Here is a 26792-nt window from a genome sequence, read left to right as displayed (position 1 = left end):
ATTAATTCCCATTAATTTCTTGGTTCCAGGTACTCCTGGAGGGCTCGCTCTACTCCCTCCTTGTAGCCATGAGTCATGCTGTTGGCGGTGGTACAGTCTGCTATTTCCTCAAGAAGTGTCATGCCCTTTGTTGTTAGAGGGTTTTCAGTCCTTCCATTTTGGGGCTCTTCTCATGTCAGCCCCATCCATGTTGCTTTAATTGAAATGACACTTTCGACTCCTGCTGCAATGAATTTGTTAGAACCTTAAACATCTCTTCCTTCCCTGGTGCTAGAATGCCGTTGTTTGACTCATTGCTTAGAGCACCTCTCTGGAGGAATTTGGGACAAGTTCCAAGGGGTTTTGGCAAGGCAGTGTTTGGGATCGTTGTGTTTTGTGTCTGTGCAAGGGAACCCTTCTTCCCAAAAAACCAGCCAGCTTCTCAGGAAGGCTGAGATCCTACCAGCTTCTTCATTACTCTGGCCTAAGTTTCCTGCCCTCTGGGTTACTTGCTGAGTCTTTGGGATTTCCTTAGGTGGGTCTGTCCACGCAGTCATGCCTGCTGAACCAGACCTCATGGAAAGAGGGTCCCAGTAATCCCCCTCGGCCATGCAGTGGAAATTTTCACCTCTGTTGTGAGGCCCAACCTGATCCCTGTCCCTTGTTCTAACCTCAACTCCACCTTAACTCCAAGCACTAGTTTGCCTTTAAAGCCGAATGCTTCCTTCTCTCTGAGAAGTCCGTATGGGAAACGGTTCTCTGAAGGGTGTTTGGATGCCCTTCCACCCTAAAGCCTCATGGCCCCCCACCTTGGAGTCTGTCCCCCTCACTGGGGCTGCTCCTGAATTTAGGATTCTCCTGATGACCTTGTATTCCTCCTGCTGAGGAATGTGGTTTGCATGGTTATGGAATTGCTGAGATCCAATTAGCCAGCAAATGGACCATAGGCTACACCTCAGAAGGATGTGACTCTGGCTGTGTTCCTGGGTAATGGGAACACAATGCATAGTTTAGTCTCGATTCTTCGGCAGCTTGGGCTTGAACTTCCCAGTAATCAAAATGTGAGGACCCTTGTGATAGCAGCTGGAATTGGAAAAATTCCACTGAACGGTATGTACAGATCCTGGTGGTGCGTAGAGTCCTCAGGGGCCTATGCACGCAGCTCCTGAGTCCTATGGAGTTGAGCGATGCCTCGCCAAGGCCCCTTCTCCAGTTCACATCCACTCTGGCTCTTCACTCCTACTTTCTCTCATCAGATAAATTAGTGCGCATTAGCTATGTGTCAGGAACTCGCACTGGACACGGGGGATACTTCAGTGATCAAGTTGGTTAGATCCTTGTCTCCATGGTGTTAACTTAGCCGAGCAGCAGAGGGAGGAAAGCCACTCAATAATATTAAGTAGTAACAAATATAATTTCAGATAGTGATAGAGCAGTGAAGAGAATAAATGTGAGTGGCTGGGTTTGGGGAGGGCTCCTTAGGTAGAGAGGGCAGGGGACAAGTCTGGGCACGTGTGGTCTGAGCTGACACCCGAGTCCCTTGTGTGGTGATCTAGGGAGGGGGGCCGGCCAGGCAGAGGCAACAGCAGGTACAGAGGCCCTGTGGTGGGAATTCACAAGTGTTGCCAGAGTAGCCAGAGTATAGGGAGCACAGGGGAAAAGGGTCTGAGTGAAAGTTAGGGAGGGAGGCTGAGGCCAGGCCACGAAGGGGCTGAGCGTTTCGAGGTTGGGCTTTAATCGAAGCATGAGCAGGCACCCCTGGAGAGATTTGTCCTGGGGATTGATTTGATCTCATTTAAATACTTAGAAGATCACTTTGGCTGGTCTGCACAGAATGAGTTGAAGGGGGGGAATAGAGGAGCCAGAGACTGATCAGGAAGAAAGTTCTGGAGTCATGGAAGAGGTAGGTGGAGGTGGCCTGGCCCAGGCTGGTGGAGAGACATCATTCATCATTTAGCGTGTGTTTACTGAGCGTGTACTCTAGGACAGGCACTATTCTGGGTTTATGGGAGTAAGACACATTCATTCTCTGCCCTCGTGGGCTTCCATTGAGATGGAAGACACTGGAAATGAAACAGGTAATTATATGATCTATAACAGAGGGTGAGTTAGTCGCAAAGGCTGCCATACAAAATGCTACAGGCTGGGCGGGCTCACGCGGCCGAAATTTATTTGCCCGCAGTTCTGTAGGTGGAAGTCCGGGATGACGAGGGCAGGGTTGGTGTTTCCCCTAGGCCTCTGTCCTTTGCTTGCAGGTGGCTGCCGCCTTGCTCTGTCCTCACACCGGCTTTGCTCTGTGTACACGTGCTCCTGATGGTCTCGGTGTGCCCAAACCTTCTCTCCTTTCCAGGGCACCAGACAGATTGGATTAAGGTCCACCCTAAAAGCTCTATCTCCAAATACAGTCACACTCTGAGGTGTTGAGCAGTAGGGCTTCAATATATGAATTTTTTTTGGGGGGGGGGGCACAGTTTAGTCCGTAACAGCTGGTGAGCAGTGCCATGAGGAAGTGAAGCACGGAGAAGGAGAGAGGTGGGCAGGTGAGAGATACATTTAGGAGATAGACTCAGCTGATCCTATTTGATGGGTTAGTTTGGGAGCCAGAGGCATCAAAATGGCGCTCTCCTGGATTCGTGGCTAAAGCCCCTGGCTGGTGCAGGCTGGGGTGCTGTAAGTCTGTGGAGCCTGAGTGATGCCTTCCAGCGTGCCGACCACGCATGCGTCCTGCGGGGGCTGGGGGATCGCGAGTCCTGCGTACGGCTAGTGGCTTCTGAACCATCCTTTGCACTGACCGTGCCTTTTGCCCTCCAAAGCCTTCATATGAATGCATTTATGACTTCACCCGTGGGTGTTAAAAATTTAAGTATATTGAGAAACAACACATCCTCCTGAGGCTTTGTAATTCTCCGCTTCCATCCTCCAAAACATTTTTTCTATTAACATCAGGTCAGCACTTATCAATAAGCGATTCTGCTAAATATTCCAGAAGTTCCAGGGCGGGTGCTGGGGGGTGCGGGGGTGGCGGTGAGTGCCTGACTTGCAATTGTATTCTCGATAGATTTGAGCTGAAGTTACGACTTCACATGGTTGCCTTGCTGCTTCCAAAACGCCGACCGACAGACAGGCATAATACTCAAAGGAAATTATTTTCGCTTACCAACTGAAGCCTCTCATCTATATTTTATAGCCCATTTAACATTTTTTTGTGGGATCCTGAAAGTATTTTGGTCATAGTCACCACTCTGCTGTCATTCACCGTGTCAGCCGTGAGCAGGGACACCGCAGCTACAACCACACATGAGAAACGTCAGCCAAATTTTCCACCCGGTCTCCAAGTTTCTCGCTCCCAAGTTGACTTTTAGAATTTTTTAAACTCTCCCCCCCCCCAATCACAACCTTGCAGGGCCATGTCACCGAGCCCACGGAGTGTCTGCAGCACGTTTCTAATGTATGTACTGTGCTTTCTCCTCACTTGCGTGGCTTCCTACTGAGCGCTGTCAGGTTTAAAGAGCGAGATAAAGGGCACAATACTGTGTCTTCAGATGCTGCACTGACATCGGCAGGAGTTTAAATGTCACCAACATCAAGGCATTTTGCCCCAAATGCACAGCCAGTTTGCTGTTAACCCCATTCAGCGGGATCCCACTTTGGGGGTGCTGGGTCTCAGTGGGGAGTGAGGGTGGAATATTTAAAACCACAAGCTGGAGGCCGGGCTGGGCCCCAGGTCAACTGTGTTTGGCCCCCGGTTGGCAAGCGGAAGCTGGAAGGATAAATTCTTTCCCCGAGCTGTGGATGCTGGAGGAAAATCACAGTTGAGAGAGCATAGGGCTCAGAAGTGGACCAGAGTGTGTGTGTGTGTGTGTGTATGTGTGTGTGTGTATGTATATGTGTGTTGGGGGGGCAGAGAGGGGGAGAGGGAAGGTCAGAAAGGCCAGGAGCTCAGAGAAGTGGCCTGAACAGGTCACCAACACAAGAAGGCTCCCCAGAGAGAGACTTGTGTCGTGAGATGGGAATGAGGCCAGGGCTCTAAGAGCAGACACAAGAGTAAGGGCATATAGACAGAGGGCTAAGCAGGAAGAGGGTGTTCTAGGTAAGTTCTTGTGTCAGGAACCTTGATCTAGGGCTAGCAGTCATGTGATCCACAGCCTGCTGCCTGGAGGGGAGGGGGCATCCCTGGATTTATGAAGCCAGACGAGGCAGGACTGGTCAGTGGAATTGTTCTAGGTGACTTACATAGGAGCTGTCAAACAGGGACTGCACGTGAGAAGAGCTTGCCTGCAGATGTGTTTTGTTAACTCTGCATGGTGTTTTAATGGAATTTAGTTAAGATTTTAGAATGAGAGATTTCACATAAAATCGGATTGCTTACTTGGGTTGGAAAATTGGACGACTGGCTGCCCTGAGCAAAGTATTCTGGAGTGGCCTTCTCTGCTGGATTTGAGTAACAGCTGCCCCCTTTCAAGGGGTCATGGGGTCTTTATCCATTTCTCCTCAGGCCCTACCACTCCTTAGTTTCTCCTCAGTGCTGAGGCTGCTGTCAGATACCAGTTGTCACTGTGCGTGCAATGTTGCTGTTCTTATAGAAAGAGACATCTTTATTTTATTATTTTTTTAAGATTTTGAGAGAGAGAGAAAGAATGAGTGAGGGGGAGGGGCAGAGGGAGAGGCATAAGCAGACTCCCCGCTGAGCAGGAAGCCTGGTGTGGGGCTTGATCCCAGGACCCTAGGATCATGACCTGAGCTGAAGGCAGACACTTAACCGACTGAGCCACCCAGGTACCTCGAAATCCTTATTTTACAAAAATCTCTATCAAAAGTGGGCAAGTGAATAATGGAGCAGGAGATGGTGTTTCGTTTTTGTTTTGTTTTATAACTGAGCCACTTTACTCATTTATATAACTGGCTCCTGTGGGTACATTGGTTCAGCCTCACTGCTGTAAACCATCCATGTTTCACCAGAATATTAACCCTAGGGGCTGTTAAGCCTCTGAATTCTCTACCCCTGAACCTAGAAAGGAGGGAGGAAGAGGGTCTGAAGATGAAAGAATCCAGACAAAAGGTCGGCTGCTGAGAAGCCGGGAGTCAGAAGCAAGCAGGAGACATTGATCCAGAGAAGATCCATTTCTCATTGCACAAATCCCAGAGGTTAAACCATTTGCCCAGTGTCCCCAAGGGTAAGGACAGACGTCCCTTTGTGAAACCGAGCACAAAGCCTCCCAACACTGGAGTTAAGACTGTCCTCCCTCCCTGCATGGAGTGGATGTTCCCTCTCTATCAAACCTGGGGCATAAAGGGACTTACAAAGTTTACTCTTAGTCCTACTTGAAGAATTGACTTGAACTGGTAGTTCCAAAAATAACTTTATAAAATGATACAGGAAAGCCAAAAGGGAACAATTTCAAACAATCAAAGCAGCATGACGTTTGTCAGGTTGACCAGATGCTGGAATCTTCAGTTGGGAGAAGCCCACAAAGAGAGGTCTCCCCTGCGTCTTCAGTGCTTGGGGCCACTTGAGCAGTGAGGTCCTGAAGGTAGCACAAGGGGGTCCCTAAGCTGTTGTCCTTTGTTTGAGAGCTTGAGCGGGTGTGTTTTCACACAGCAAGTCTGCCTAATCATGCCAGAGGTTTGGCTTCGGCTGAGCTCTACATGTCATGACACACATTGGTAGAGCCCATAGTTCAACGTGTGAAGGCCATGGGGACAAATGGCAAGGAAGGGGATGACTCATGATTAAATACTTGGGAGCAATGAGAGGAGCCTTTAGTCAGCAGAGCCTGGCCTGCAATCCTTTTCTCTCAACCCTGGGGTCCAGGTGATGTCATTGACCTCCCATTACCCAGGCAACTGGGGAATGTGCCATTTAAATGTTGACTTTGGGGCTAAAATTTGGGCTGAATTCTGTTTGTCTCTTACTAATGCCAACTTGAGCCTTGGTTTCTGCCTCTCTGAAAGGGGAATAGTAACATTGTCTGCTTTACAGGGATGTTAGGAAGTTAAATTAGATAAAACATGTAAAGCATTTATCACAGCGCCTGGCATTGCTGGAGCTTTAGATAAGTGATATTATTGCTATTACTTGTCTCTCTGGGTATTGGACTCTGTCTGAAAAGATGGCCAGAGGCCCTTGTTGAACCTTCTTGATCCTCTTAACAACTGTTCATTTGGTCTCATCGCAGGGCAGTGGCTGTCCGGTTCATCAGTGATTCCGTTGATGCGCTAGGCGATCTTTGGCATTTTTGTACCTCACTGAAGAAGTTCGTACTTGTTGGCATGAGTTAGCAACTCGTGCGTCTCTGGGGGGCTCGAATAGGCGAGACCCTCACTCCACAAACAAGGAAAGAGATGAACCCATGACCCCACAGAAAACAGTGTCATTCTGGGATGATTGCTCACAGACCCTGTGAGTTTCATTTATTTGAAAGTCCCTTTTCCTGTTGTGCCAAGTCCCCAGAGCAGATGTCCCACGTCCCTCCCATCCTGGGGAGATACTGCAGCTTAGAGCTCAGAGTGTGGACTCTGAAAGTTGCTTCTTGAGTTCTCTGTCCCTCAGTTCACTCACTGTAAGAGACGATCCCTCCACCAGCCTCATTGGGTTCAGTGTGTTACCGTGTGGGGACCCCGCACAGCGAGCCCTGTGTGAATGACAGCTCCTGGGTTTCTCCTCCACCTTTTTCCCCTCCTTCGCTCTGCCCTCCTCATCCTCTTCCTCACAAGCATCATCACCGAGGCCAGGCGTGTGGGTCTCAGGCTCACAGGTGCTTTGCTTCGGCTTCCCTCTTTTTTGCTCACTCAGGCTAGAGCGAGGACTTTTTGCTCGTGAATCCTCCCCATGACCCCTCCCTTCAATTTTTTCCTTCCCAACATGCCAGTATTGCCCCGAAGCTAATAATAGGGATTTTGAGGCTCCGAGAGACCTGGATTCATGTCTTGTCTCCCTCACTTTCTGGCTCTCTGATTGTGCTGAGCTATGTAAGTCTTCAGAGCCTTCATTTGCTGATCTGTGAAATGGAGCTAGCACCCATCCCACGAATATTAGCAGGTTTAAGTGAGGCAATCAGGTAAAGCTCGTAGAACCAGCAGCGCCTTGCTCACAGTAAGCGAGCCAGCAGCCGGAGCTCTTCGCTGTGCCAGGCCGCTTCCCAGGTGTGGCTTCCACCCTGTGCAGCGCTCATCCTGAGTGGGTTGGATGTGGGTGGCAGCTCTGGATCGAGCTGGTTATATGCCAGGCACTGTTGTAGGCCCTGGGAATACAGTGGTGCCGCAGGTTATTGAATTCAGTCCTCACGTGCTGTTTGGTTTCTCTCCTAGGAAAAGCACCTCATTTTCTGCGGCTCCAAAACGTCGAGGTGAATGTGGGGCAGAATGCCACATTTCAGTGCATCGCTGGTGGGAAGTGGTCTCAGCATGACAAACTTTGGCTCCAGGTAAGGGTGGGAGTGTCCTCCTGCTCACACCTGCCCATCCCTTGGTAAGGGAAAAAGTGTGTGCTGGGATGAAGGGCTTGGTGTGCATAAGGGGAGGGGATAGCTTCTATGTCCCTCTACTCCTTGGGTGATACTCTGCCTCCGTGATCTTGTTAGATCATTGCTCTAATTCTGTTTTGTAGGCATCAGGATACCCATTTCACAGATGGAGAAACTAAGATCATAAACATAAAAGTGCCAGAACTAGAACTTGTAACTACGACCTTTCCAAGCTGTCTTCTAACAGCCTTTGTCCTTTAAGGCCAGACTCCCAGGGTGAAGACAGACTTAATACTTTAGATTCTGCGTATGTGGAATCATGAAATCTTCACTGGAGGGACCTTAACTACCCAGTGGTCCACCAGATTCCTGTCTGACGCATAATGCTCCTCCACAGCGTTCTGTAAAGTCTGGTAAAATCACCCTTTGCCAGAAAACTTCACTACACCAGCAAAGCCATGTGTTCTTTGGCTGAACGAGTCTCTCAGGAAAGTCAGCGAGATGTTCTGAGTTTGAATCTGTTCTGCTCTTAGGTCTGCTCCTTGGCGTTACTTTCAAAGCAAGATAAGAGAGGATCTCTTTCAGTGGGGCGAAGGGGGGGGAGGATGGGACACAGAATTAGACACAAATTGTTGCAGCATCAGAGATATTCCCATGGATGCGAGAGTAGAAATACCAAGTGGTAGGACAGCGCACAAGGTGACCTGTGCTGTTCAGTGAGTAACCACACGTGGCTATTGAACATATTTTGGTATTGTTTTTTATTTTACACAAATTCATTGAGGTTTGAGATACAGTATTTAAAATGGGTAATTTTATACGTTTTCATGTGTGTATGTTTGTGAAACTGTGATCACAGTGAAGGTACTAGACCTATCCATCATCCTCAGAAGTTTCCTTTTTCCCATTTGAAATCCCTTCTTTCTGCCCTCTTTACTCCCATCGGTCTCCGGGTGATCACTGATCCGTGTTCTGTCACTTGACCCTTGAACTTGCATGGGTTTGAACTGGGTGGGTTCACTTATAGATTTTTTTGATTAATAAATACAGTACAGTACTGTAAATGTATTTTCACTTTTTTATGATTTTCTTCCTATGATTTTCTTTCTTTTCTCTAACTTGACTCTAAGAATACAGCATATAATACATAAGACATACAAAGCATATCTTTATTGACTATGTTATTGGTAAAGCTTCTGGTCAATGTAGACTATTAGTCATTCAGTTTGTGGGGGGAGGCAGAAGTCATACAGTGGATTTTTGACTGTAGTGGGGTTGCGGTTTTTAACCCCCATGTCGAAGGGTCCACTGTGTATTAATTTGCATGTTCTAGAATTTTATATGAATGAAGTCACACAGTGTGTATTCTTTTTTTCACTCAACAGAATTATTTTGAGATCATCTGTGATGTGTGTGTGTGTATATATATAGATATATATATATCTATCTAAAATTTTGTTGTTATTGAGTAATATTCCATTGTATGAAGATACCATGATTTCTTTATACATTCATCTGTGGATGGACATGTGGGTTGTTCAGTTATGGGTTTTTTAAAAACAAGTTGCTAAAGGGTGCCTGAGTGGCTCAGTTGGTTAAGTGTCTGCCTTCGGCTCAGGTCATGATCCCAGGGTCGTGGGATGGAGCCCCGCATCGGGCTCCCTGCTCAGTGGGGAGTCTGCTCCCCCCTCCCCCCACTCGTGATCTCTCTCTCATTGTCTCTTTAAGTAAATAAAATCTTCAAAAAAAATGTAAGAAAAAAGTTGCTGTGAACATTCACGGACTTGAATGGATGTATGGGCAAACGCTTTCGTTTCTCTTGGACAGATGCCTGGAATTGGAATGGCGGGGCCCTCTGGTAGATGTATAACTTTTAAAAGAACCGCTGAGCTGTTTTCCGTGTGATTGTACCATGTTGCTTTCCCGTCAGCAGCGGATGGGAGTTGTTGCTTACCGACATCCCTGCCAGTGCTTGGTATGGTCGTTCTTTTTAGTTCGAGCCATTTGACAGGTGTGTAGTGGTACCTCCTTGTGATTCTCGTTTTCCTTTCCCTCAGGACCAGTGATGCTGAACACCTCTCCATGTGCTCATTTGCTGGCATTCGTGTGTCGTCTTTGGTGCCATGTCTGTTTCAGGTTTTTTTTTTTCTCCTTTATTGTTTTTTTTCCTTATTATTGTATTTTGGCAGTTCTTTATATGTTCTGGATACAGATCCTTTGTCGGATACATGCTTTGAAAATATTTTCTCTCTTTATCTGTGGTTTGTCTTTTCGTTCTTTTAATTGTAGCGTTGGAGGAGCAATTTTTAAATTTGGATGAAATCAAATTTATCATTTTCTTCTTTTTTGGATCTTGTCCTGGCATCATTTCTAAGAAATCTTTGCCTAACCGAGGGTCACAATGATTTTTTTTTCTTCTGTTTCCTTCTAGAAATTTTATAATCTTAGCTTTTACATTTAGGTCTGTAACCCATTTTGAGTTAATTTTGCACATGGTGTGAGGTATGCATTGAAGTTCTTTTTTCTTTTGGCGTGCATTTAGAGATCTCTGTTGTTCCAGCATCATTAGTTGAAAAAGAGCATTCTTTCTCTGCTGTGCTGCTTTTGTCCACAGAGGTACGGGGCTATTCCTGGGCTCTTGATCCTATTCCATTGATCTCTTTGTCTATCTTTATGCCACTATCACACTGACTCGGTTACCGTAAGCTTTATAACAAGTTTTGAATCTGGTATTGTTAGTCTTCCAGTTCTTCCTTTTCACAGTGATTATGACTGTTCTAGGTCGTTTGCATTTCCATATGACTTTAGAATCCCTTTGTCAACTTCTACATGAAAAGCCTGTTGGGATTTTGATGGGGATTGATTGCATTGAATCTATAAATCACTTTTGCAGAGAACTGACATCTTAGCAATAATGACTTTTGTGAGTATGAACATGGTATAGTTCTTCATTTATTTAAAGTCTACGGTAATTTCACTCAGCACTCACTGTAATTTTCAGTGTATAGGTCTGACACATGTTTTGGTCAGACTTTTCCTTGGGTGTCTGATATTTTTGGTAGAAAAAGATCTCCATTTCTGACTTTTGCTGCTGGTGTATAGAAATACACTTGACTTCCAGATACTGATCTTGTGTCCTACAACCCTGTTAAACTTAGAGTGGCAATTTACGTTTAAATTAATTAAAATAAATAAAATTCCGAACTTAGATGCCTGTCACACTGGTCTCACTTCAAGTGCATAGTAGCCACGTGCATCTAGTGGCTGCTGTGGTGGACAAGTGCCCATGGGACATTTGCAACATTGCAGAAAGGCTTCGTGGAGAGCAGAGCTCGCGCTTCAACACAACAGGAATGTTGGTTGGAAGATGCTAACTCCAGTTACTTCCACCCTCATTTATTGAAAGATCTCCACCATCTCTTGTGGCTGACGTAGTTCAGATGTTGGTCCCCAGTCTGTGCCCAGCCATCTCGGCACACTTGGATGGAAGCTCATGGTATCGCTTCTCTTCTTGCCTTTGAACCTGTTTCCTGCAGTTGAGTGAAAGAGCACCTGTTGTGGCTGACCATTCTTCCTCGCTCCGTGGCAGTGCAGTAGAATGAAAATCATAGTAGTGCCTGACCCTCTTGCTTCCCTGGGCTGCCTGCAGACCACAAGAATCACGGTGAACTTCCATGTGTCACTCAAGTATTTTGTGTTAATTAATCTTTCCGTTGTAATTCCTATTGCACATCAGGCTCTCTGAAGCTTTGTCATTTCAACGGCGCTGCCTCAGTTGGGTCAGGAGACTGAGAAGGAACAATCACAATATTTTCAACACCTTTATTTAGCTTTTCCAATTATTTTGTGATGATTATTGCTGCATTTCTGAGTTGCATGTCCTGAACCTTGGCTTTTATCAGCGGAAGGATTTAGAAGGTAATAGAAGTATTGGAGAAAATAGATGGAAACGTACGGTGTGGAGCTCTCCCACACCTTATTTGCCTCCTTTTCAATGTAAACCAAATCTTATTTCACAGAACGTTATTCAGGTGGCTTACAATGGGACATAAAGCGTGACAAGATAGCATAAATTAAAAGTGAGGCAGCGGGAGATAGGAGGAAAGGAACACAACTGCAGAGCTGGTCATAATGTTAAAACTGCGTTTCTCCACATCTGTGGCTTGGTGGCGGGTGACGGGCAGAACCCACAGCACCACAGCCGCTAGTGGCGTAAAGGAAACTTATCAGATAAACAGTTCAGAGTGTCCACAAGATAAAACAAACCAATTGCTCGGGAACATTCTAACTTGTTCGCACAGAAGCCAGACAGGAATTGTTCCCAGGAGTCCTCATAAAGAAAACAGCGTGTGATGTAAGGAACGGTGTTCTTTCTATTGAGGGCACACAAGCGAGTTTCACAGGCTCGTTTCCCGTATTGGTGTTCTGTGCAAGAGCAGTTTGGGCAGGTGGTCAAAGAGGGAGGGGATGGGGTGGGGCAATGCGATAGGACAAAAGTCCCCAACTCTCTGCTCATCTGTCTCCATCCCGGGATACTTTAAATATACCTGGTGAGTGAATAGTTTCAATAGCTACTCCTTTAAGGAAGCCACCAGAAATATTGTCTCCCTCATCTGTATTTCAGGAAATAGTGGGAGGTAGGTGGTTTTACACAGTGCTCTCGGGCAAATGCCTGCTTGGCTCGTTAAGTCCAGGCTTTATATTTGGCAGTGTGGTTGGAAGTAAGTTCACGCCTTTGTACAAATTATGAGGCACCTGTCCTGACACCTGCCTGCCACTCAGTCCGGTGCACCCTGCTTGACACGGGCAGAGGCAGGAGTGCGTTTCTCATGAGATGCTGCTTTGGTTCTGTCCCAGCGCCTGGAGGAACAGTGTACAGAGTGGCCAGAGTTCTGTTCCATACATCAGGGCTTCTGTGACTCAGTCTGAAAATTCCCAAAATCAGCGAGACAGGTGTATTGTGGCCGAGTGTCTACCTTTCACCAATGCTGTTTCTTCCTGTACCTTCCAGGAGACAATGAGGAATCACTGTTGGTCACCAAAGACGAAAACGTTTTTATCCACCAGTTTTAAGTCAGGGAAATAAAGCCAGTGACTTTGTTTCCAGAATAGTATGTCCGTGCCCCTTCTCTCCGGCAATGTTTGGGTAGTGGTTGGTGGACTTCTAGTTTGAGATAAATCCCTATCGTCTCTGTCGTAGAGAATGCTTGCCTTCCTTTCCATAGAGTGGGACGCTATAGCTTGGTTGTCCTTAAGTGCTTTCTGATCATAAATTGGTAAGTTAAAAAGGAGGACCAGCCCGTACCCCTGTTTTACTCTCTCCTGGAACCTTTATATGCCCTTTAGAAACCCCAGCTGCTGGTGCCAGCTTTCATGGAATTACAGTGCACACTCTACCTAAGAATCAGTGGGTGGGATCTATGCAAAAACGTGTATCCCTGAGCCTAGAACAATACTAGTCCTTTAGGGAAAAGGCTGGCAGAGGCCCCTGAAAGTTATCAACAAGCTCATCTTGTTTGGGGGTGATTTCTCCTTGAGGGGAAGAGTCTAATGCCATGGTCTATGGTGGAAAGAGCTTCATTCATAACTTGCTAATTCCTTACATGATACCTTGGCCTGAGCAACCCAAACGTACAATTTTGAAGCATTTCTTAAGCAAGTAGATGGTGTCCATTCTGCCTGGAATGTCCAGTGAGCAAAGCAGCCTACAGGTTGGGGAGCCCTTTAAACAAAAAAAGAACAATGTTCAGGGTACGGCGAGGTGGAGGTGTGCTGACGGATTATCAGTGCAGCACAGGGAGAAATGTGTACGTGGGTGCATCTTTTCTGGAGGGTAATTTGGCAGTAGGTAGCTAAAATCTTAAATGTACATATTCTTCCAACAAGTAATTTTACTTTTGGGAATTTACCTGAGAAAATAACCGGAGGGAGAAAAAAATGTATCTGCAAGTATATTCAAAAGGATGAAACCTGAAAACATCCTGAACGCCCAGCAGAAGGGACTGAGGAAGTAAATGCTGGAATGCAGTCACTAAATATTGGGTTCTAGAAGTATATTGAATGCCATTTTCACAATAGGTGTCTAAGTGAAAAGAGCAGGTTATAAAACAATGTGTTCAATATATTTTTTATCAAAATAAACGTGAATGCATATTTATGCACACAAATATATCCGTACTTATATAAATAGTATTATACGTTAACACTGTAAGACACGTATCAGGACACTTAGTAATTGATTGTGATGGTAGATATGTATGCTTTGGATATTTACCTTTTCTGTTTCACCCAAATACTTTGAAATGAATATAGGTAACTAATAAAAACAGGGGAAAAAAAATCCACGAGGCCCAGCAGAATTAGAAGCAGAACCGCCCGCTGCCCCGCTTTCCCTCACACTCTCCTCACCAGCAGTTACCCTTCATCCGAGGGGGGGGTTAGAAATATTCCATGTGTGGCACCTGGTCTTCATGGAAGACTGTGACCCATGGGTCCAGAGCAGGCCGTGTCAGCCCCACTGCAGCTCATTTCCAGGCATCCCTACAAAGGATTTGCTTCACTGTGGGTTCATACAACAAATAACATTTGACGCGTCACAGAAATGAGGCCATGAGTCCAAACGCCTGGCACAGATCTCAGTAGGGGCAGCATATGTGTTTAGACAAATCACAGGCATTGGACCGGGAGCAGACCCTGATCTGGCAGGAAAAGGCTCTTGCCCTGTGAGCGCATCAGCTCGGCAGCAGTCACACCAGGGCTGACGAGATAAGCAGACGTGTCAGTCCTTTGTGCAGCCGATGTTTCCGGTCAACCTGTTTCCCTGCTCCCTGAAAGCCTGCCGCTGGCTTGGGGCTGGGCATGTGCTGGACCCAGCTCCTCCACCTCCCGCCTACATCTGTACCAGGTGTCCCTTCCATGTGGGACTGCTCTTGGAAACCTAGTGGCCACACCACAACTAAACAGTAGTGGTCAACGGATGATAACACAGTTGTGAACGTTGATAGCTTGGTTACACATAGGATGGACTTAATTCTCATCGCCAAGTTTTCAGGGAATTGCTACTTTTAGCCCTGTTTGTAGATGAGACTAAGTCTTGGAGGGGGTCAGTGAGCCCCACAGGCCAGAGTCCCATAGGTCCTGAGCTGTGGAGGCAGGATTGGAATGTCTGTGTCACGTGGTTCATCCTGAGTGTCCTTCCATGGTCACCTCGTAGACCTGACACTTAGGTCACCATGCCAGCCTTCCTTCCTTAAAGGTGGCTTCCTAGTAGAAAAAAAATCATTTAGCACATATTTACACACCTTTAATTTGCACTGTACTAGATACTTAGAGATTTGTATTTCTCAAATTTACAAAGAAAAATCAAAAAAACCCTTGGAATTTTTTTTTCAAATTGCCCCCATGTAGTTGCCTTCTTACTTCTCCCCTTCTTAGCCACATTTCCTAAACGTGATGTCTGCGCTTGCAGTGTGGCTCTCTTCAGCTCCCCACTCTTCCCAGCAGTGGCCCTTGTGAAGGTCCCTAGTGATTTTCTTGTTGCTGAAGCCAATGGTGGTCGTGATGGTGATGATTCCTTGTACTTGACTCTTCTTTCTTTGGTGTTTGGTGATGCTGATGGCTTCTCCTTGGAGATCTTCCTGTCCTCTTGGTTCTGTGACGTCGGTCTACTGACAACCATGAAAGGTCTGAAACTTCTTTGCAGGCTACCGAGTTTGCTTGCACAGTTTCATAGATGCTGGCGGAAGGTGTGACTCATGGGTCAGAGACAAAGGACTTCATTAGTCACTACACAGCAGGTAGCATGGCCATCATGTTTGCCACAGTTCCTGTCCCCACTCCTTCCCCCCTACCTCTCCCCGCCCCTGACGAAGTCCAGTGAGAATGATGTGGGGTGGATCTGGGCCAGGTTTGCATACAGGGGGGGAACCCTGTGCTTAGAAATCCCCAACTTTTTATTGTTAGCTTTATTGAGATATCATTTATAAACCATAATAGAATTCAGTGGTGGTTAGTGCATTTGCAGTCATGGAACCATCACATGCTTTGTCTTTCCTTCTTTTCACCTATGGGTACCTTAGATCAAAAAACAGCTCCTTGAGGGCAACCCGGGGGATGAAAATCTAGCTGGGCTTTGATCTCCGGGAGGTTGCATTCTCCCCAGTTCCTCTGTACCTGATGCATGGGCCTCTCCTCTGTCATCCTGTGCAGCGCGTCTCTGAGGACAATAGCCAACTTGCACCTGGAAGTTTCCCTTCACACACTTTTTCTTTCCTCCTTCACTTCCTGATACACTTTCCTAGGGGTCTTCCCTCAGTCCACCCTCAGTCTATGCACCTCTGGATTTGATCTCAGCTCTTCCAGGCCCAAGTGCCTGGGAGCTGGGGGAAGATTGGTGAGCGAGGTGCACCTGCTTCGTGTCCTCAGGGGGCTTATCTTCTGACAGCAGAGACATTAAGCAACTAACACGGAGTTCAGTATGTCAGCACAAATGTGACCAGGCTACCAGGGGAAGAGAAGGGTCTGTTGGGAGCATCTCTGCGAATATCTCTCTGACAAGTGTCCTTGGAAGAAGTGGCCTTTGATTGGAGTTCTGAGGGGGGAACTGGAAATAGCCAAAGGGAGGTAGTGCCACACGGGGGCGGCACATCTGCTGGCCCTTCACCACCTGCTCATCCTCTTGGCTCAGGGATTCCCACTCCCTATGGGGCTTAATCCAGGACCCTCCCGACTCTGCACACTCCGCAGGAGCTCTGAACCCAGAGAGCAACCCCAGACAAGCCATGCATGTGGGGGGCCCTTGGGAGGGCTTCTGCACAGCTAATCAAAAATGATTTATGTCCACTTCCATTTCTTTTAACTTTTAATAAAAAATAACCAAAAGCTATTCTTTAGAGACTGCCAGAGAGGTACAACTATGGTCTTAAGAGAATCAATGAGTCTGGTTTTAGTGAGTTTCCAAATGTCATGCCATTGAAGCAGTATGACTAGAAGTGAAAAGAATATTCATTTACAAATGAACCTAAATATTTTCTAGCCAGGAGAGAAGGCTTCCAGGATCCTGTATTAAAGCATCTCCTGTGAAACAGGCATGCTGTCTCTTGCACACCCTTTCCCTTTTATTAAAGACAGCACCGTTTCCACTTTGACCAATCACAAATGAATTACAAGCCTGCGTGCTCTCTCTGCAATAATGACAGCCATTTTTGCAGGCTCTGTCTTATCTCTTTGTGAAAGGAATAATGCCATGACACAGGAGCAGAGGGGAGGGGGAACTGCAGAATGGCGAGGCCATTATAGATGCCTCCGTTGCTGTAATAGTGGTGTGAAAATAGCAGACTCTCCGTGGCATCAGGTGCTTCTCCGGTTTCTTCTCTAGGTAGTTCCTGAAGATAGGTCTTGCCTGGGGCTGTAAGGATGCATGTGTGCTAGGGTCAGAAATATTAAAGCGTGGGTGTTTGTAGCCCCTCTTTTTGTAAAGTGTGTGACTCTCAAATGATGTAGAAAAAAAAAGGCAGCTAAGGAAAGGTGGAATTCGAGTTGTTTTAAAAAAAGAGACAAGCAGATGAAAGAAGAGAAAGAACAATGAGAGATTTCAGCAGAAGCTGTTGCCACGATGGGAGAGGCAGGGGTGTAAGATGGGATTAAGCAGGACCACTGCTTAAGTTTCACAGTGCCTTCATTCAGTTGAGAATGTGTGTCCCCCCAGATAGATGCGTTGGACAAAAGGTTCACCTTATGGGCAGGTGCATCCTCATGAGCTTAAGCTTGGCGAACAGACAAAGCGTCTGGGCAAAGAAATCCTCCAAGTGGACTCCGTCAGCCGGCGGGTCTGGACTCTGGTTTGCCAGGAGAGCGTGAGCTGGCTCTGAGTGGCACACCAGCGGCTGGGCATCTTTGGTGCAGTGACCAGTCGCTCAACCGCAGGAGGTGGCCTGGATTTAAGGAACGTTTCCATTCGTGTGTTCTGAGGTACGGTTTGACTCCTTACTTTCCATTGAGGGCTTTAAGACGGCAGTCACCTTCACGTCTTGGAGACCTAGGACAAAGTGAGCAGCATCAGCCTCGGTAACTTGTTGGAAGTGCAGATTAACTAGCCTCACCCCTGACCTACTGAATCACCCTCCAGGTGATTCCAATGCCCGCTGACTTTTGAGAACCACTGCTTTAGACTCATGAAGTTGAATGAAGACAACCTCGCCTGAACCTGATAGCCTGTCCGTGTGCCATTGCTTAATAATGTACTCGGAGAGTCTGTTAGCCAAGAATGGGGGAGGATGCTTGGCCAGTGCGTCTTTACGTAGATATTTCTGACTAAGAGACCACTGAGGTTTCCAGAAAGCTAGGCATCTGGGCTTCTGTCACTGCATTTCCCAGACTGTATTCTCTGGAGCCATCATTTCCTCTAAGATGGCAGTTGGTGTTCTTTGAATAAGCAAAATTAGTTTCTGGAACACTGCACTCTCTACCCTCCGCTCACAGGGTCCTGGTGAAACCGAGCACCGTCCTATAGGAATGGCAGTTGTGCAATGGGATGGTAAGGCCTCAGTCTCTGGAATAGGATCACCTGGGTCCACATGCTAATTCAGTCCCTCAGCGAAGTCATATAAGGACTTGCTACTGCCCATGTAGTTGGTTCAGACCCACTGAGTCAGAATCTGCCTTTTTAATGAGATCCCCAGGGGATTTGTAAGCAGGGTAGGTTGAGAACTACCATTCATCAGGTGTGTTGCTTGACCTATTTCTGCCTCAGTTTCCTCATTTGTAAAATAAGAGTAATAATAGGGCTTCTCTCATGCTTTATGGTACATGAAAAGCCCCTGGAGGGTTTGTTAAAACCAGACTGGCTCCATCCCTCGAGTTCCTGATTTAATAGGTTTAGGGTGGGGCTGGAGATTTGCATTTCTAACAGGTTCCCCAGGGGGTGCTCCCGTAGTGGGTGTGCAGACCACACTTTGAGCACCAGTGTTCTGGATTGTTCTAAGAGCATAGCTCTCTCCATGCTGACCCTGTTGTCCACCATGAAGCATGCTACTTCAATACTCAACTTTATACTTGACCCTTTTTGCCATTTGGTTGGGATTTTAACCCAGCCTGTAAATTCCTCTGGGCAGAAGTTATAAACCTTCCACACTCCATACTCTCTCATTTTATGTTTTGTTGAATAATGAGTACATTCCCAGTGTTGTTAATAATAGAATAAGGAAGAGGAAAGACTCAGATTGCCAACCCCAATAAACAGTGTCTACAAATGGATATCAGCCCTGGGATTCTCTTTAAAATTTGCATTTCCAGCAGCTCTCCAGGTGATGCTGAGGGTCCAGGACCCATCCACAGAGAAGCACTTTCACAGAGATTTTTAAAGGGTTAAGTGCATTCTGTCATGTAAGCCAGTTAACACAGTGCCCGGCATTGGCTACGTACTCAAAAATGTTAATGTGACTTTTACTTAATGCTCAGACAAATCCTGCTAGGGGGAACGAAATATTTATCAAACTCACTTAGTTATGGAACTCTTGACTCATGGGGGATATGTTGACTTTTGGGGGAAGCAGTGTGTTATTGCAGGGGTGCTCGAACTTGCCCACATAACGAGTGTTCAGTGGAGTCCATTCCCAGCCTGCCCCCGCCCTTTTTGAACAGGTTGGGCAGCAGACTACTGGCAGATCTCAAGGCATTGGCTCATGGGACTTCAGGAGACCCCACGTATAATGTCCCATAGGAGGAGGCAGAGACAGGAAAGCGCTTGGTAGAATGGGTGCTATCGGTGTCCTGGACAATGACCTTTCTGAGCCAGTGCCCCCAACCCTACGGCACTGTGCAGTTGGCTGCTAAAGGCTCAGAGCTCCCCCTTCCCCAGAGAACTGCCTTGGGGCAAATGGGAACAGTTTCGTTCTTTCCCCACCCGGAAGACCGTGGCCAGTGACTGGCTGACATGGGGGACCAATGCTAGCTCCTTGCCTGGAGCTGGGATCAACTCAGGTACATGTCAGGCTCTCGAGGTCCTGTGGAGTCAGGCTGCGCTGTTTTGACCACATCCTTCCTCAGCAGCATCTTCCCTCACTGTCCTTCATCCCCTTTATCCTGAGGGCACTCGGTAGGTCACCAAGTCTCAGACTCTGCTTCTGGGGAGTCTGGCTCTCTCCATGCCCCCTGGGAAATTTCTCCAATTTGCCCCAGACACACAGAGGCTAGAAGAGGATTCCATTTTAGAATGACAGATGTAGGTCTGAAAGAAGAAAAGAAGTATGCCCGAAATTTCAGTGGAAGGATATACTTACACGTGAAACATTTTACAGCCACCAAAAGAAAATTCCGAGCATGTGGAAATGGTGAGGTGGAGGGCCTGGCAGATTCTTCCCCAGGCTTCCATATGCACCATCCATGTCATGCTTCTCTCTGGCCTTTCCCAGGACTTTGACTTCTCTTTGCTGTCCTGCTGCTCTTTCCCAGCACCCTAGCACTTGAATCCCCGTGCATGTATGTGGCACCTGGCGTCTCGCTTAGGAGGATTTGCTCTTCCACCTTGTCTCTGGGCTGCGGTCCATTTCGGGCTCCTGGCACCTGCCCGCCCCACCCCTCCCTGTGCCCACTCAAACCTGCTCCGTTGCCTGTGAGCCTGGATTTCGTGAGTCTGTTCCTGCTTGATGAAACCTCCCCTTGTTTTCTTCCCTTGCATTTTCCTTCCTGCCTGTGTCTGGGGCTGAGACCATGGTTGGAACCTGTGCTGCTTACACAGTCTCTCTACTTAAATCCCTTCTCCACGTTGCCATGGCATTCTGGTAGCTGAGCCTGTCACCGTGCCGGGTCTTCTAGACTCCCTCCTGATCTCGGTTGGTTCGTGGGTCGCTGCTCATTTGCCTTGACCTTCAGTACCTACTCGCCCTTCTGCCTGGGCTCATCTCTCTCACTTAACCTTCATTTCTCCTTGCCGGTGGTCCATTGCAGTGCCATTTTGTATCATGGCTCTGGGCTCTCCTGCCTGTTCCTGTCCTGCTGTTGCCTGCTCCCAATATGACAAGTGTGATTATCAAAAGGCCTATTTTCCAGAGATTTTATAAGACAACCTGCAATTTCCTATCCTTCGATGGGAGAAAGTTCGGTGGTTCAGGAACTAAAGAGAAAAATGTGAATGGTTCAGGGGGATGCATTACTCCTCTCTGATTCTGCTGGAATGTGACATCATTAAGAAGAAAACAGAATAATACTGGAGGTCACATAAAAATAAATTTTTTAAAAGATTTTATTTATTTGACAGAGAGCGAGCACACACACAAGCAGGGGGAGTGGCAGAGGGAGAGGGAGAAGCAGACTCCCCAGCTGAGCAGGGAGCCTGATGCAGGACCCCATCCCAGGACCCTGGGATCATGACCTGAGCCCAAGGCAGATGCTTCACCGACTGAGCCACCCAGGCGCTCAATAAAATTTAAACTAAATGTGAAAAATGAATGTTTTGCACTTAATTGGCTCTTTGCTGTTTGTTTCTTATAACTGATGGGACAGATTAGACTTAGTGGCTTAAAACAACACATTTATTACCTTGCGGTGGTGGAGATCAGAGGTCAGAAAGGAGTCTTAGAGGAGTTAAGGTGGTGGTGTTGGCCAGGCTGTATTCCTTCTGGAGGCTCTAGCGGAGAATTTGCTCCCTTACCTTTTCCAGCTTCTGGAAGCTGTTTGCAGTCTTTGGTTCTGGCTCCTTCCTCCATCTTCAAGCCATCAGTCACGTCACTTTGACCTCTGCTTCTGTCACCGCATGTCCGGTCTCTGACTCTGACCCTCCTCCGTCTTTCTCATACGAGGCCCGTTGTGAGTACATTGGGCCCACCTGCATCATCCAGGATCATCTCCAAATCTCCAGATCCTCACCTTCTTCAAAGTCCCTTCCACCACGGACGGTAACATATTCCCAGGTTCCAGGGATTCGCCTGTGGACATGGTGGGGGGTCGTTATCCCTACCCCACTTTTCATGGTTAATTTCTTGGTTCATTTGGAGAGCTCCGCTCACACCAGGATACGCCGTCCTGGGCTAAGTGTTCTGTACACCTTGTCATTTATGCATCACAGGAACTTCCTAAAATGCACACCAGTATCACGTCCGTTATAGGTGGAAGGAAACCAGAGGTGAGAGAAATGAAATCAGGGCCCGAGGCTGCACATTTGGGGCATTTGTGTGCTTTTGTTTCATTGTCATTTCCTGTCCCATCTTTCCCTAGCTCCCGCCCTGGCCTCTCTCAACTATCTAGCCTCCTGGGAGCTCAGCTGTGACCACGGGGGGACCAGCCACAGCCAGGAGAGAGGTTGTCTGGGCTTTGGGAGCAGTGGCAGATGAGGTGGTTTTATGCCAGATTGGTTTATTTATGTATCAGCATATTTTTTTCTGCCTAGATTTTTATATACTTCTTTATCCTTAATGTCCAATATTTTTGTGAAGTAAAACGTGTAGCTCAATTGTTGTAGTTTTCAAAAATTCTGTCAAGTGGATGGTAGGCCATTTCGGTCTGAAGATTTAGGTCCTGTTTTCATCCCAGCAAGTGAGCTGATGTATCTCGGGATAGGATTTGTGTTCCGTCCCCCGAGCTCCCATCTTCAGGCGTCCCAATTACTTCTCTGATGTACGTTGTCTGATCTCTGTTTTCTTCCCCAGTTTGCCTCCCTCCTGTCCTTTTATTGGTGCCTTCTTCGTGCTCTGGGTTATTTTCTCAAGCCTGTTCACCCCAGTCAGTGCTTTTCTGCAGTGTTGATTCTGCCGTTCACTTCTCGCGCCATTTTGAATCCTGCAAATGGTGCCCTTGTTTGGTTCCCGCAATTCTTTTGAGGTTTATTTTCTTTCTGAGTACTTTTCCTTATCCTCTCAGCTCTTAGCTGATGGTCTGTAGAGTTCATGTGCTGGCATCGTGCTCAGTGTCTTCTTTCTTAACTCCCACATTTCTTGGCTGTTCAAAGCAGTGGAGGTCTGAGGAAAAGCCCTGTGTCTGGAGAGCTGTCTGTCTGCAACATAGACGTTTTTGCTCATTTCCCCCTACACAGCATTCCTTCCTCTATCACGTCTTTGCTTTTTTTTTTTTTTTTCCTTGTTTGTCCTCAGCTAAGAAATCGGTGGCACATAGGTAGATTTTGGCCACACCTATTTCCACATGTGGGAATAGGTGTGCTAGAGGAGATGAGGGGCAGGGAGTAGTTACCCCACATGAGAGCCACACATGGTGTCTTTAGGCCAAACACTGATGCCCGATGGCCTGCGTTCAGATCCCAGCTCTGCCACTTCCAAGCTAGGCAAGCAGTTCGCGTCTCTGAGCTATAGTTTCCTCCTATACAGGTCGTAAGGAGTGGGCCCCCCTTACAGGCTTTTGTGAGGAATTAGTGAAGAAGGAATGTAAGACACTTAGCCCCTAGTAGTGCTTAGTCACTGTGAATTTAAGAAAGATCGAAATGTTTATGATGTTATAAATAAATCAGGTTAGAAAATACCGCACCAGAGCCTTATTGCTCTCTTTCTAGGTGTGAAGGGCCTGCTCAGCCATGAGGAGTGAGGAGGCAGTGGGCTGCTTCTGAGGCTTTTCTGTCCCTTCAGCCAACTTTTTTTCTGATCAGGTCACATTCCTGGCATTTGCCAGAATTTCCTCTACTTTTTCAGTGCATATTTTGGGAGAGGGAATTATGTCTGGTTAGTTCTCAGAGTTTGGGAGAGTTGTACCATCTCTTGCAAAAATGTACCCGGGCATGAGGCAGGTGACGGGCAGTTTCAACCCCAGCGACTTCTCCCTTAGTTCCCTTGCGTTGTTCTTGTCTGGTCCTGTGGCAGAGTTTTGGGAATACGAGGGGGTTATGGTTGCCCCTCATGCTGCTGTGCTTTTCAGCCTGGCATTTCCTTTATTTACGTAATTCTTTTTAAGTATAAAAGCAATGTTTGAGGCAGAAAGTCGAGAGAACGCCAAAAAGTAAAAAGAAAACCATCCTCTCCAATCTCCTCGTCTAGTCTGGAGCAAGTCACACAGAGGCCTTGGTTTCTCCATGTTTCTTGCCTTTTTTTTTTTTTTTTTTAAGATTTTATTTATTTATTTGATGGTGAGAGACAGCCAGTGAGAGAGGGAACATAAGCAGGGGGAGTGAGAGAGGAAGAAGCAGGCTCCCAGAGGAGGAGCCTGATGCGGGGCTCGATCCCAGAACGCAGGGATCACGCCCTGAGCCGAAGGCAGATGCTTAATGACTGAGCCACCCAGGCGCCCCCATGTTTCTTGGCTTTTTGCTCCCTGCCCTCTCCTGCTGTTCCTTCTCATTCGCTTGGGACCGCTGAGCACAGTAGCTCTACCCCCTCTCGCATCCCAGTCCTGACACATCACTGACGGGAGCGTGGGTGGATGGAAGCAGGTCACATGTGTACTGGAGGTGCTTACTGTGGACAGGAAGTGAAGATTGCATCATGGAAGTTTCCAGGTGTGGGGAAGCTCCTAAATCCTAACGTTTCCCAGAGTTCACTAGACAATTAAAGCACGCGATTTTACTTTCGGAAAAGAAAGAAAGGCAGTGAGGATAGGGTCTCGGTGAAAAGATGCTGGACCTGCAGTCGGAAAAGCTGGATAAGGGACTTCCTTGCTCTGCATATTTACTGAGCCATGCTGACATTTGGATTCTGCTAAGAAGAGCAGCAGTAATACCTCCAACAAGGCTGGGAGGATTAAAGAGGAGATTCAGGGTCTGGCTCATAGAAGGTGCTTAATAAATAGTCCCTCAGGCTGAATCCTTGGGCGTGTGCCTTACCAGTTGTCCTGACTCGCTGCTGCCGTAAGAAGGGGCTCGCTCACACTCAGAATATCACTTTTGAGTTTCCGCAGAGTGCAGACGGAAATGCTGGTGCATTCTTCTTGATTCTAGAAATGTTTACCAAGTCAGGAAGTTGGGCACAGTGCTGGAGATGAAAAGCGGTTAAAGGATGCCCTCTGGGAGCTCTGAGTCTAGTCTACAGGGGGAAATGTGTTGGTAACCCCCCCCAAACAACAAAAACCCCCACAAAAACCCACTAGAGAGTGAATAGCTTCGAGAAGGTGGTGTGACAGGCGAGCTCACTGGAGATGGCGATGTGCCAAGTGTGAGTTTTTAAGGGTGGGGAGTGCCCCAGGCAGACAAGAGGTTCTAGGCTGAGGAAAAAGCAAATGCCAAGGAGAGGTGCTGGAAATCCCCCACCCACACCACGTCTGGGGACAGATGGGTCCTTGTGGAATGGACTCAGGTCTCAGGGCACCAGCCATGAGGCTGGGGACCAGACTGTATTGTCACTTCGTGGCTTGTATTTTCAGTAGTCTACCTGAGTCTGTCTTTGGGGGAGGCTTGTGGGTTCTGCTGAAGAGATAAGGAAGATGGGAGGAAGGCTCAGGGCCAAATGCCAGCCTCAAACTCAGGCCAAGCAAGGCGCCAAGGTGTTGGGAGGAGGCCTGTGCCTTCTCTTCTTACCCTCAGGCACTGCCCTCCTGAATCAGCTTGCGAGCAAAGCTTATACTTCAGTCAGAGCTCTTGCCAAAGCCAGCCATGGATTCTCCTTCTTAGGGAAAGCCATGGCCCCAGGGATGTGGGGACAGGTGGAGCTTCCGAGCTGGGGGTCACCTGGGGGCCAGAGGATGATGTGATTTCCTCTCTCATTCCCTCCCTCTGTCCTGCAGCAATGGAACGGCAGGGACACGGCGCTCATGGTCACCCGTGTGGTCAACCACAGACGCTTCTCAGCCACAGTCAGTGTGGCTGACACCACCCAGCGGAGTGTGAGCAAATACCGCTGTGTGATCCGTTCCGATGGCGGCTCTGGTGTGTCCAACTACGCTGAGCTGATTGTGAAAGGTGAGTGGTCCCTCCCATGGGGCTGATTGCACTGCAGCCTGGGCCCATCCTCAGAGGGTGGGAGGAACCCGGGTGCCCCCTCTCATCTGCTGCTGTTCCTCCCAGTCAATGGAAAGACACACCTTTTCCGGTTCCCTGTTCCCACCCTGCAGAGAAAGAGGCGGAGTTACTGTCAAATCATGCGTGTTGCATTGTTATTGCAAGTTGAGATGTCTTATAGGGTCCACCTGTGCGAGCCTGTGGGGTATACAGCATGGAAGGCATCTCCAGATTTGGCTTTAGTTTGCATTTACAGTTAGAATGATCCAACGTCCTTGTGTTTCGGTGGTGGTCTGCTGCCATGTTGGGAGAGTACAATTGTTTCTGAGGGTTTTTTTTTTTTTTTTTTATACTGAAAACGCGATTTAATGATAATATTTTGGAAGGACTTCCAAAATAAATAATCCCCCTCCCCCACTGGCCTTGATTCAATTCTTTCCAATTTTCTTGTTCTTGTTCACCTTGAGGTATTGTCGACATGCTTTACATTAAAATATGCACATTGCTGTCTTTTCTGTTCCTTCCAAGGAGCTGGATATCCCATTTATTTTGAAAAGTCTATATAATTTTTGTTGTAATGCTTAATGGTTGTATACTGTTTCATCAAGTGAATCACCCCATTTCTTAAAATCTCCCTATTTGTAGTCATTTAGGTAATTCCAGGTGTTTTCGTTTTTGTTTTATCTTTCCTCTGTGCATCAATTAACAGCTCAATGGAGTTCTTCCAAAGAGAACATTTTTATTCTATTGAACCAGATTATTTCCTTGGATAGATTCCCTAGGGGTAGAGTTGGGAGGCCAAAGAATAAGAGCATCTTTATGGATTTTTCTTTGTGTTGCAATATTGCTTTTGCAAAAAATGGGTTTGACAGTTTACACTGGAAAATTGCAGCGTATGGATGTACTCATTTTCCAACGTTATGTTCACCGATTAAAATTTTAATATAGCGTAATTTAGTGAATGAAATAATGAAGCTATTCATCTTACGCTAGCCGTGGAATGATACCCAATGCGTATGAAGGTGAGAACATGGATCAATCCCCCCCTCCCCCGGAAGTCTCCTGAGTTGATTTCCTTTGTCAAGGGATGTGTTGGTGTGAGGGCCTTGACCTCTAGTTGCTGGCACCTGTGTAACCAGTAGGCCTGGCTGACCCTAGACTGGGAGCTGTGGTCTGAGATTCTCCCTCCTGGGCTGTCCTGACTCTAGGTAGATATTCACAGGGCTGACTGTTTGTCATCAATCAGGTCTTAGCTTGAATGTCGTCATGCCGTCTCCTCCAAGAGAATGTCCCCAGCCCCCACCCAGCTGGGTGCTTTCTATCAGGTCACCTTGTCCCTTGTTCTGCATAACACCTGTCACACTTCAAAATTACATTTTTCCTTTGTGTTCTTGGTAGTTTTCCATGTTGTCCTTTAGAACATGAGTGCTGTGAGAAGAGGGGCATTTTTTTGGTTTGGTTCACAGTTCTCAAGCCCCCCCCCC

At 47.3% G+C, this 26792-nt stretch overlaps 1 protein-coding gene and 1 pseudogene across 2 annotated transcripts in view; one reads left to right on the top strand and one right to left on the bottom strand.

Moving 5' to 3' along the window:
• PTPRT (protein tyrosine phosphatase receptor type T) overlaps positions 1-26792 on the top strand; it is a 1014747-nt gene that overhangs the window by 351120 nt on the left and 636835 nt on the right. For both annotated transcript variants that reach the window (XM_040638323.1, XM_040638322.1), the window contains exons 5-6: positions 7288-7403; positions 25095-25269. In XM_040638323.1, the coding sequence (XP_040494257.1) occupies positions 7288-7403; positions 25095-25269 (291 nt within the window). The remainder of the gene's footprint in view (positions 1-7287; positions 7404-25094; positions 25270-26792) is intronic.
• Positions 25320-26792, bottom strand: part of LOC103669750 — a 57120-nt pseudogene continuing 55647 nt past the window's right edge.

The sequence above is a fragment of the Ursus maritimus genome, unplaced genomic scaffold, assembly GCF_017311325.1.
Source record: "Ursus maritimus isolate PB19 unplaced genomic scaffold, ASM1731132v1 scaffold_22, whole genome shotgun sequence".
Classification (NCBI taxonomy): domain Eukaryota; kingdom Metazoa; phylum Chordata; class Mammalia; order Carnivora; family Ursidae; genus Ursus; species Ursus maritimus.
Note: the sequence above shows the minus strand (reverse complement) of the source record. Positions and strands in the feature narration are given on the sequence as shown.